Below are 12,238 nucleotides of genomic sequence, written 5' to 3'. Positions count from 1 at the left end.
CATTCTTTCACCACCCAACCGGCTCCTCTAACTTACTTTCCTGCCACTGGGTGCACATCCTCCTGTTGCTGATTGGCTATCTGGCCCGCCATTTCTGCTGAGCCCACCTCCAGCCTGTGGCGGGAGTGTGCACGAAGACCGTGTTGCTCCGTGCTGGACTCTGTGAGCTTGTGATCCTCACATGACTTGCTAACAAACGGGCCACAGAGAGCACATTTGACGCAGGTGCCTCAAGTTTCTATAAACCTGGTGATTGAGCCCTGTAGTGTGGGTGGTTAAGAGAGCGACGCGTGGGTGTACCCAAATGCGAGTGCCTCCTGGAACAGACGGGGAAGTTCACGTAAATCACGAATGAGGGAAGCGTCTAGTTACCATTAGAGGAGTTCCCATTCGGAGTCCATGGCATCTACGTGACATCACGTGACAAGCACGCAAATTCTCTACTTGTACCTTGCTGGGAAACACGGTGTACCGGTGTGCCATTCGGATAGGACAGGGATAATGTACCCCTAGAAAGGTTGCCGCTTTATATTTCTCTTTATGTGGGCGTCCCACTTCCAGGTGTGTTTTGTTGTTTTTTACAGTTAAGATGTACCACTAATAACGTAGCTACCGAACGTGATCTTACATCAGCCGAGAGGGTTTTCTCAAGAGTGCGAGCACGTGAGTGCAAGCAAAATATCCAGTCAGGGTGGGCGGGGCCTAAGGGAGACAGGGCGGACACCAACCCCACTTCCACAGAAGCCAGATACAAAACCAACAACAATAGATCTCGCCAAGGCGAGCAGCGCATGCACTGCAACGCAGGCGAGACCTAAAAATATATTGTGTGTGACAGTGCTTCTTGGTTCACCCCTAGCAGCACCAATAGGGTGGGCGAGAACCTTTATTTTGTATTTATTCACATTTGTTTACAGCACAGACATGGACCAATGGCATTAGAGTGCCTTACAAGAGAGCTGGCATTTTATTCTGTTTAACAAACATCACAAGACAACCCTTTGGCACCCGACAAAGAAGGAACAAACAGTTCACATCAGCGGGGACAGGACAGGGTGAGAAGACGTTAGCTAACCATCATAGTGAATCATCAACAAGCAACCAGGAGTGAAGACAATAAATATTTAAAATATTTCCTAACAGGAAGGACAAATCAAGTTAGCATAGGAGATGAAAGCAGCAATCACCACTTTAACCAAAGTGTCTATCTCTCAAATAGGATTTTAAGTTCCCATTTGCATGCGAGAGGATGTGTGCAGGGCTGGTGGGAACAGTTCCAAAGCCTTGATGCACCACCAGAGAATGCCTGTCTCATGCAGCGTTCTTGCCTGAAAGGCGGAGGTTTGAGCAGGAGGGACTCAGTGCTTCTTGATCCTCGTTGAACCCCAGAAACTGAGTTTTCCAACCAGATGCGAAGGAGAGGAGTGGTGCTAAAGCCAGCGGCGGACAGCACAGGTAAGCACAGTGGGCGGGGAATGGTGCAGCCGGGGGGATGTTGATAGATGACGGAATAGGTATTATTTCTTTAATTATACCTATTCCGTCGTCTGTCAATTCCCCCCCTACCAACTCACCGCGTTTACCTGTTTCCTGTGATCTGTCCCAAAGTGGGCAGCTGTTTGTAGCCCTGCTTTCAGAAGAGGTAACTGTGCTTCAGGAAGAGCAGACCGGAGCGAGTTACCATGAACTAGTCTGGAAAATACCAGTAGGTGGACCATAGGTTCGAAGTCCTGCTCAGGAATGAACTGCCTGTGGCCCGAGAGCAGCATCAGCTGCTGACCTGCGCTTTCGGCCATGGCTGAGATTTGCCTCTGGAGGTCTAGACGGTTGTCACAGAAAAAGTCCAACGATTTTCCTTCTGCACAGAAGTCGGTTTGCAGTACAGGGGAGAGAAGAATTCCAGCCACTCTCGGAGACGAAGGTTGGGTGTAGGAGAGAAGACAGATGTCTTGGGGGAATGAAATCTTCTGGTACATCTGGGTATCATCACATATGGATGATAAAGAATCCCTGAGTTTCTCAAATTCTCCAAGAGGTTTAATATTTATATTAAGCAGGACTTGGGAGAGGATAGAGACCTGTGACCTGTGGAACCCCTTCTGTTAGGTTGGATTTGCCCAAAACAGAGCTTCCTGTTTTTACTATTTGTGAACAGTTAGACAAAAAGGAATCAAACCACTTTAGGGCCATCCTATCGATGTCCATCCGTTCTTTCAAGATGCCAATCACAGCATGGCTGGTTGGCAGTATCAAAGGCAGGAACAGAAGTACAAGTAGACTAGAGTACCATGAATCAAGAAGGCTGAGAGAATCATCCACAATTTGCAGAAGGGCTGTTTCTGTTTTACGACCCTGCCTGAAGTCCGATTGGTAAACACTGAGTAAGTTATTGGACTGGATGTAGAGCAATAACTGAGACATTGCGCAGCTTCCTAATACCTTACCTGAAGGGGGAAGTGTTGAAATCATGCTGAAGTTGTTTAGGTCATTGGTGTCGGCATTGGGCTATTTCAGGATGAGGAAGAGCTGGCTGATTTTCAAATGATTGGGTAAAACCCCTTGCTTCAGTGAGGAGTTCACTAGGAAGGCCCAGTGTGGTAGCAGCATCATGTCCATTTCCTTGCTCAGTGAGCCAGCGTCGGAGAGGTGACTTATAAGTTCGACATTAGATAAAGTTTCAAGTACCTCCGACGCAGAGATTGTGTTAAATTGTGACCCGGACCCCTGGGGTTTTCGGGTCAGCATGCAATCATCTGGGATTATGGATTTGGGCAGTATTGATTGCTCAATATTTTTTACTTTTTCTACAATGGAGATCACAAATTCTTCACATTTTGAGGTTGGTGTGGACACTTTGCTGGCAGGGTAGCGGGGAGTTCCATTGTTTGATACTATTGGAAAGTAGCTGCAGTGGCATCAAGCATGGATCAATGAGGCTAGAGATAGCTTAGAAGATGTTCGATTAGTGGTTTCTTCTGGCGGCTCTGAGAATTGTAAGATTCAAGGGCGAGGGGCTCATATCCAGATTTTCTGAAGATGCTTCACGTGGTTCCTTTCAGCAAAGAGATCCTTCAAAAGACAGCGGAGGGAAGACTCGGGTCATTTCGTCTTGCATTTCAGGGAAGTATATTTAATAAGTTGGTTGCCCGTTCATCTGTTGTAGAATTGATGCCACACTCAGAATCGGGTGGGGGGGGGGGATACCCCGAACCTTGTTAGTGAGGTTATTGATGTCAATGCTTTTAGTTTCACAGTCCATCCATGATTTTTCACTCTTGAATTGGCCCTAAATTCTTGGGTGGGATGCCGATAGCTTGAAAGGAATTTGCTGGTGTTTGGTTCAGTCCACATTAATTACGTCTTCAGCGGTCAGAAGTATATTGAATGGAATTTGCCGGCGGTCAGTCCAGTCTAAATGAATTGGGTCTTCCTTACTCAGACGTGTGCCCCTGGAGACAATGAGCTCAAGTATAGAGCATTTGCGGTGTGTTGGTTTCTGACGTTGCTATAGGAGGTCGTTGTCCCGTAGAGTAGAAGAGAACAGGTTGACAGGTTTGTTGTTATCTTTACCCCAGTGAAGAATAAAGTCTCAGTGGAAGATAAGAGGTTCCGAGTGTATCCGCTGTGACAAATAAATTGAATGCACTCGTCGATGAATGTGTTGTATTCGCCAGGAGGGTGGTATATGGCGTTCTTTTTGAGACTGGAGTTCTTGCGGACACCGATTTCAAGAGATAGGTATTGTATCGAATGGAAATTATCATTTGGCAGTAATTTGCATCTTCGAGTGCTCCTATGAATTATTGCTACTCCGCTACCTTGTTTGATTTCACAGTCACAGGGGAGAATGAAATAATTTGGAAGGGGAAGAAAGTCTAGGATGTTGTTCAAAGCGCCATTCAGCCAGGTTTCTGTGGAGACCAGGATATCAAGGTTGAGGTTCACAATCATGTCTGAAGTGTTTAACTATAAACTCTGCAATTGTAGAGCATGTATCGCAGACTTGTGTGCTAAAGGAATGCGTGGTAACGACACCGTTGTGGTACTGACTACATTGTGAAGCCACGCGTGGTTTAGGCATGCGTGGTTCTGTCATACAACCGTGAGCAGTAGGCTGATGAATAAGGACTGGGAAGGGAGGAGGCGGAGGAGGGCGGGATGGGGTGGGGTGCCATGGTGATAGGTGACCAGGGTGGTAGGATGCATGCAAGATGGCCGTTGGGTAGAGAAATGGACAGAATGGAGAGATTAACATGGGCAAGACTGGTAGGTACATCATGGGGCGAGGAGGGAATAGGACAGGGAAAGGTGAAAATTGTCCGAGATGGGATAGGAGGAGTGTTACAAGGGGAGAAGGTTTCAGGTAGAGACGTAGGTACGTCAGGATGAGGTGAGGAGGGAATAGGGCTTGGAAGGGTGGAATGTGGCCGAGATGGGATAAGAGGAGCGTTACAAGGGGAGAAGGTTTCAGGTAGAGATGTAGGTACATCAGGATGAGGCGAGGAGGGAATAGGACTTCGAAGGGTGGGATGGGGCAGAGATTGGTTCAGAGGAGTGTTGTAAGGGCATAACATAGAAGAAGGATTGTTCAAAAGAATGTTAGAGAGAAAGCCAAGCAGAACAGTTGCTGGGAGGAGTGAGTTAAAAAGGATTGAATGAAGGTAGAGCTGTGGTGTTGGCTGGGTAGGTAAGAGGGTGGTTAAGAGGTGAAAGAGGGGGAGATATTTGAAGTGGTGGAGACTCAAGGGGAAGGAAGTGATCTATGGGGCTGGTTAGGAGTGGGGAGATCAGAGGGTGTGGGGATTAGGGATCAAACATTGGTAACATTGATCTAGTGAAACTAGATCTGCCTCTATTTCTGTTATTGAAGATGGAAGTAGAAAGATAACAATTAAAGTGTGAAGAGAGTGAAAACTTAATCTTTTACCCACCGGGGTGTCATTTGTTAAAGAGAAATTAAGGGTTCGTTGTGAGACGTTGCGCCATTGGTTTGTGTTGTGGGTAAAAACTAGGAGATCGGTTTTAAGGGATCCCTTTCAAGCGTAGTGACACTGGTCAGTAAAGTTCTGTAAGTTTCCTTGGAAGCTTATGTTTGAAAATGTTCATGCCATTTTGTGATACATATGGAGGATAAGTGATTTTAAAGATACTGACTCCAGTTTTAGAGAGATGTTTTGAGAGGGGGGGGGGAGTCACAGAGGGCCATAACGCCGACTATCTGATTGTTGCAAAAAGCAAAAATTGATGGACAGAATGCTGAACAATGTCATACATTCACCCCAGTACAGAGATCTGGGCCTAAATCCATTGTTATTTTTGCTCTCCATGGCGTTCCAGTTTAAACCCAGCCATATGCAAATCAGTCTTGACCCTGCTCCATCTGTCCATCATTTGTTGCTGCAGCGACCATCTGATTCTGTCAGAGAAGTATAGCAGGAAGTTGTGGAGTAGGTGGCAAAAAGTGAATCCTTCTGACAGGGTCAGAGGGTTGGGATTGACTGTGTGGTGGGACTTCTTATGCTCCCTGGATTATGTCTTTATTTCCGGAGGAGGAGACAAGGCTGTCCCTAGAGCCCGGGCGGAGGAAGCCGTGCTCGCTGCTGTAGCCCAAGCGGTGCTCCCAAGGTGCGCAGCAAGTTATTTCCAGCACAACCTATATTGAAATCTGAGTCCACCATGGACTGCCAAGGCTCCTGGGTCTGTCAAGTGCCAGAGCAGCCACTGGGGCTCCTCAGGGTCTCCCCTTCTCTAAATAAACTATTGAAAGTGCTGAGACTTAGAGCCAAAGTCATCAAAGCAGAGAAAGTTAGATTATATAGAGGTGAAGAGAGATATCTCAGTATTCCAAATATCCAAAAACGTCAAAAGAAAATAAAAGTAATTCAAGAGAAAGAGAGGCTAGTCTGAGATGCAGGAGACATTAGTCCTTTTTCAATGTTTGGCCTTCATTGGAGGCATCATACAAAGAAGATGAATGAGGCAATAATGCTGTAATAGTCTCTAGCCTAATGGCATCATGATGAAGGAAGGACTAGAAGGCAGTCCTCTCTTTATTACATGTCCGAGATGATGGATGTCATTGTCATTGTGATAAGGCTACAATCCTTTAGTAATTCCTAGTCTCATGGTATCATGAAGATGAAGGAAATGACCAATGGTGATCCTTTCTTTATTACAAGTCTGATATTATGGATGTTGTTGGGATGAGGGGAGGCTAGGAGGTTCACGCATGGGGAAGAAGGTGGCCCCTGGTAGGATGAGGGACGAGAAGCAGTGATGAAATGCAGAGATGATGGATGAGTAGTAGAGATAAAAAGCAGGGATGAAGGTTGAGAAGTAGGGATGAGAAGCATGGATGTGGGGTGAGAAGTAGGGATGATGGATGAGAAGGATGGATGAGAAGTAATGATGAAGGATGAGATGTAGCAATGAGAAGCAGGGATGTGAGTGAGAAGTAGGGATGATGGATGAGAAGGATGGATGAGAAGTAGGGATGATGGACCAGAAGTAGAGATGAAAAGCAGGGATGATGGATGAGAAGTAGGGATGATGGATGAGAAGTAGGGATGATGGACGAGAAGTAGAGATGAAAAGCAGGGATAATGGATGAGAAGTAGGGATGAAAAGCAGCGATGACGGATGAGAAGTAGGGATGAAGGTTGAGAAGTAGGGTTGAGAAGCATGGATGTGGGATGAGAAGTAGGGATGATGGACGAGAAGTAGAGATGAAAAGCAGGGATGATGGATGAGAAGTAGGGATGACGGATGAGAAGTAGAGATGATGGACCAGAAGTAGAGATGAAAAGCAGGGAAGATGGATGAGAAGTAGGGATTAAGGTTGAGAAGTAGGGATGAAGGTTGAGAAGTAGGGATGAGAAGCATGGATGTGGGATGAGAAGTGGGTATGATGGATGAGAAGTAGGGATGAGAAGGATGGATGAGAAGTAGGGATGAAGGATGAGATGTAGCAATGAGAAACAGGGATGTGGGGTGAGAAGTAGGCATGATGGATGAGAGTTTGTGATGAGACACTGGTATGAGGGATGAGGAGTAGGGATTATGGATGAGAAGTAGGGGTGAAAAGCAGGAATGTGGTATGAGAAATAGGGATGATGGAAGAGAAGTTGGGATGAAGGATGAGATGTAGGGGTGAGAAACAGGGATGTGGGATGAGAAGTAGGGATGATGGGTGAGAAGTAGGGATGAGACACTGGAATGAGGGATGAGAAGTAGGGATGAAGGATGAGAAGTAGGGTTGTGGGATGAGAAGTAGGGATGATGGATGAGAAGTAGGGATGAGAAACAGGGATGAGAAACAGGGATGAGAAGCAGGGATGAGGGGTGAGAAGTAGAGATGAGAAGTGAGGAGGATGGATGAGTAGTAGGGATGATGGATGAGAAGTAGAGATGAGAAGCAGGGATGATGGATGAGAAGTAGGGATGATGGAGGAGAAGTAGGGATTAAGGTTGAGAAGTAGGGATGAAGGTTGAGAAGTAGGGATGAGAAGCATGGATGTGGGATGAGAAGTGGGTATGATGGATGAGAAGTAGGGATGAGAAGGATGGATGAGAAGTAGGGATGAAGGATGAGATGTAGCAATGAAAAACAGGGATGTGGGGTGAGAAGTAGGCATGATGGATGAGAGTTTGTGATGAGACACTGGTATGAGGGATGAGAAGTAGGAATTATGGATGAGAAGTAGGGGTGAGAAGCAGGAATGTGGTATGAGAAATAGGGATGATGGAAGAGAAGTTGGGATGAAGGATGAGATGTAGGGGTGAGAAACAGGGATGTGGGATGAGAAGTAGGGCTGATGGGTGAGAAGTAGGGATGAGACACTGGAATGAGGGATGAGTAAGTAGGGATGAAGGATGAGAAGTAGGGTTGTGAGATGAGAAGTAGGGATGATGGATGAGAAGTAGGGATGAGAAACAGGGATGAGAAACAGGGATGAGAAGCAGGGATGAGGGGTGAGAAGTAAAGATGAGAAGTGGGGAGGATGGATGAGTAGTAGGGATGATGGATGAGAAGTAGAGATGAGAAGTAGGGAGGATGGATGAGAAGTAGGGATGATGGAGGAGAAGTAGGGATGATGGACGAGAAGTAGAGATGGATGGATGGTGGGGGGCTCAAGCCATAGCCCTCTGTGTAAATTTGCTGGCTGGCCAACCTCTGCTGCACCCGTCCTGTGGTTGTGAACCCTGTTCTGTACACGTCCTGGCAGCTTTCTCTGACACCACATCTCACTTCCAGGATGAGCTGTCACCCCAACATCCTCTAGGGGCTGCTTACTTGAAACTTCCTCCCCTGCCCCCCCCGATTATGGGGTTTATACTGTGTTGTTATGTTACCTATTCAGTAGCACTGGACAGGGATAGTTACACACTATGGGCTTGATTCACATAGGTAAACCTGCACGTTTGTGTAAATGTTATACTTTGTCAGTATTCACAAAAGTAAGTTTACGAGTGCGGCGACTCCGCAGTCAGGGCGGAGAACTTCACACATAAAACCATAGTACAGGCCTGCCCTATCTTTGGATGTGCTGCGATGCTCACCGCGACTGCGCAGTCTCCGCACTGGTGCATTTGCTATGAAAATGCATGTTGTGAATACCGAAAAAGCGGACACGAATGTGTATGTTTACCTTTGTGAACCAGGCCCCCCATGTGTGTCCCACAATGACTTTTCCTTAAGATACTAGTAATTTGTGAGGCGCAGAAATAATGAAGGTTACAAGATTTGTGCATAAAAATGTGGGAAATCAGTGTCCCGAAACCAGTATTCTAAAGTGGCCCTCACCAAGGAATGTATGGGCCACTTGTAATCAGGGCCTTTGTAGTGATTGGCTGAGGGATTTGTGAATCTCGCCAAAACTCTGGGATGGTTTTGTTGACTATAATGCTCAAGTTACCGGATATGCATTTTGATATTCGACGTTTATTTTAGCTCAATTATTATGAAATAGACCTTTTATCGGGCAGAAGAAATATTGATTAAATATTGAGAAATGTTGATGAGAATAGCAAGAGAAATACTTGTCAGCACCCCTTTGCTGTCTGTTGTAAGCATGTTATGTTGTGAGAAGTTGAGCTTTCGCTGTTCGGTGAAGCACATCCTGTCTGTGGAAGTGAGAGATGTATAAGGCTCCTGCCTGCAAGATGCAGCTAACACGGGGCCCTGATTCCAATTACAATGTTCAGGTTTTGTTTACATTCATTTGTATTAATATCTGAAAGAGGCCTATACAATTAAATTGTTCAAAACAAGGAAAAACGTGTTATGTATGAACTGGAATAAAATGGTGTTGAATAAAGAATGCATACGTTCTTGATGAAGAGGCTGATGAAAAAAGGCAAGAGGGAAGCCCAGCAGAGTGGTGTTGTGGTAACACAAACTAACTCCACTGTCATGTTTAGAGTGTAAGTCAGAGAGCGAGAGAGATGTATGCAGTGCAAGAAACACGAACCTGCCTTTGGGGCTTTGCAATAGTTGTTTTTACCCAGCTATATTATATTGATTTCAATGACTTCGCAAGGATGAAAGGCTGAGGCATGCCTGACAGGATGAAAACTTGTGAGCTATATGTTAGGACGCGGTATATATATATATATACCTGCAGTTTTTACTTCAGGCGGTGCCTTCTTGTATCACCGATGGAGTGGGTGGCATGAGGGCATCTTACTGTCTGCCTGTTTCCACATTTGTCGTGTGTCTTGGCTCCACAGGGCCCGATGGCTGGCGAGGGGAAGGGGCTGGTGGCCATGAGATGCCAGTGCTCTGGAGAGGCGAGGACATCGCCCTTGACACTGACGGCGAAGAGGAGGCCGTGTATTTTGTCGCGCCAGGTAAGAGCAACGAGGTGGGCGCTGTGAATGAGGGGTCCCTGGTGCTGAGCCTCCCACCTTTTCTGTGATATGTGCTACTTATGCTAAAGGAGAAGCACCAGACCTCCTTATGCCATCACAGTTGCAACTATGACCAGACACGATTATATGAGTGGACAAGATCTGCAGCGTGGCCATCGGTTATCGCCTCAGTGCATCAGGCACCATAGCCAGCATCCTTTTATCAAACGCTTTGTCAATAAGGTCTGTCTCTGCATAGGTAAAATACAACAGCCACAGCTGCAACGCCCATTGACCCAAGCCCATAATATTCGTAATGGGTCTCCCCAATGCCAAATGATTCACCACTCAACTTTAAATGTGTTTTGGAAATTCAACTATTTTTATGAGATCTGAAATGCACACACGTGCACACGTTTTATATATATTCACTGAAAAAACCATAGGGTTCAGGCCTGATATAGTTAGGAATTAGCATTTAAAAAACCTTTGAAATTCACTGAAAAAACCATAGGTTTCAGGCCTGATATAGTTAGGAATTAGCATTTAAAAAACCTTTGAAATTCACTGAAAAAACCATAGGTTTCAGGCCTGATATAGTTAGGAATTAGCATTTAAAAAACCTTAGAAATTCACTGAAAAAACAATAGGTTTTAGGGGTGTTATAGTTAGCTGGACATTTCACTCGAACAAAACCATTGAAATTCCTCCGATATAGTTAGTTGTACTAACTACATCTCGCACGCCCGCAATCCACTGCTGATGATGTCACATATTACATCATTCATGACATGGTCAGTGACTTCACTGATGACATCTCAAATGACATCACTGATGACATCACTGATGACATCATCCAGTGAATGGGGTTTGGTTCGTTATTTAAATATGTATTATATAGATATCAATTTGCATTGAAGAATGAGTGGATATATAAAAATAAATATCTGGATGGAGGATTTAGTAGCAGTGTGATTGACTGTTTACTTCTGATCCGAAGTCAGACGCCTTATCCATTAGGACACGCGGTCATCCGTGATTGACTGTTTACTTGACTAATTTATAGTGTCTCACTAAATATATTGGATAGTGAGTAAACTGTGTGAATATCTGTATCACTTTGTCAGTTGTTGTGTAAATTGCTGCAATAGTTCGTTACTAGCCACGTGAAAGTCTATATTCTTTATTGATTAGTTAACTGAGTATTTGTATGGGAGAGTGAATGTGTGTGTGGTTCGGTGGGGGGGGGGGGTGTGACTGCCCAAAGATGTGTGAATAGTTGATTCAGTAGGTATATGAAGCTAAAACTACATGTTATAACAGTTGTTTGGGTGAGTGAATATCTTTATGAGTGTGGATATGAGCAAATATATGTCTCAATGGTACATGTCCAACAAAGTAGAAAAATAAAAGCCAGTTTATGTGTCAGTTGTATATAAATAAGTATACATAAGACTCAGTGATTGTATGAGTGACTGTATGGATAACTGTATAGTTGTAATAGTGATTTTATAACACACTAAGGATGAGCTATTATCTATATGAATAGATAAAGTGGTGTTTTTATAAGTGTATAGCTAAGTAAAAGTAAGTATGATCCATTGTTTGCATAAGTGAGTAGGATGACTTCATAAGTGAATAGGATGTATGCTGGTGTGTAATGTTGATATAGGTGTATAAGTATATTTGATAGTGTTCTATTGATCATTGACAGCATGTATGAGTGAATCTATAGGTAAGTGATTAGATGTGTGTATAGATCTAGGAATCACTGAGTGGGTGTTTTGAAACTTGTATTGGTGTGTCAATGGTTTTAAATCTGGCACTCTGTATTTTACAGTGAGTGATGAAAGGTTATACTAGTGTATGATGAGGTGTATCTGATTGTCACGTGGATGATGTCATCAGTGATGTCATCAATTATGTAATTTGAGATGTCATCAGTGATGTCACTGACCATGTCATGAATTATGTAATATGTGACATCATCAGCAGTGGATTGCGGGCGCGCGAGATGTAGTTAGTACAACTAACTATATCAGAGGAATTTCAATGGTTTTGTTCGAGTGAAATGTCCAACTAACTATAACACCCCTAAAACCTATTGTTTTTTCAGTGAATTTCTAAGGTTTTTTAAATGCTAATTCCTAACTATATCAGGCCTGAAACCTATGGTTTTTTCAGTGAATTTCAAAGGTTTTTTAAATGCTAATTCCTAACTATATCAGGCCTGAAACCTATGGTTTTTTCAGTGAATTTCAAAGGTTTTTTAAATGCTAATTGCTAACTATATCAGACCTGAAACCTATGTTTTTTTCAGTGAATTTCAAAGGTTTTGTAAATGACAATTATTAATGTATTAATTGTTATATTGATTTTTTTTATACTG

The 12,238-nt window shown here is 44.2% G+C and overlaps 1 protein-coding gene across 2 annotated transcripts in view; it reads left to right on the top strand.

The window, feature by feature from the left end:
- Positions 1–12,238, top strand: part of LAMC3 (laminin subunit gamma 3) — a 770,318-nt gene that overhangs the window by 358,085 nt on the left and 399,995 nt on the right. For both annotated transcript variants that reach the window (XM_085613958.1, XM_085613956.1), the window contains exon 9: positions 9,730–9,849. In XM_085613958.1, the coding sequence (XP_085470084.1) occupies positions 9,730–9,849 (120 nt within the window). The remainder of the gene's footprint in view (positions 1–9,729; positions 9,850–12,238) is intronic.

The sequence above is a fragment of the Triturus cristatus genome, chromosome 1_2 (genome assembly GCF_964204655.1).
Source record: "Triturus cristatus chromosome 1_2, aTriCri1.1, whole genome shotgun sequence".
In the NCBI taxonomy this organism is placed as follows: domain Eukaryota; kingdom Metazoa; phylum Chordata; class Amphibia; order Caudata; family Salamandridae; genus Triturus; species Triturus cristatus.
The sequence above is the reverse complement of the archived record's forward strand: the minus strand, read 5'-3'. Positions and strand labels throughout refer to the sequence as shown.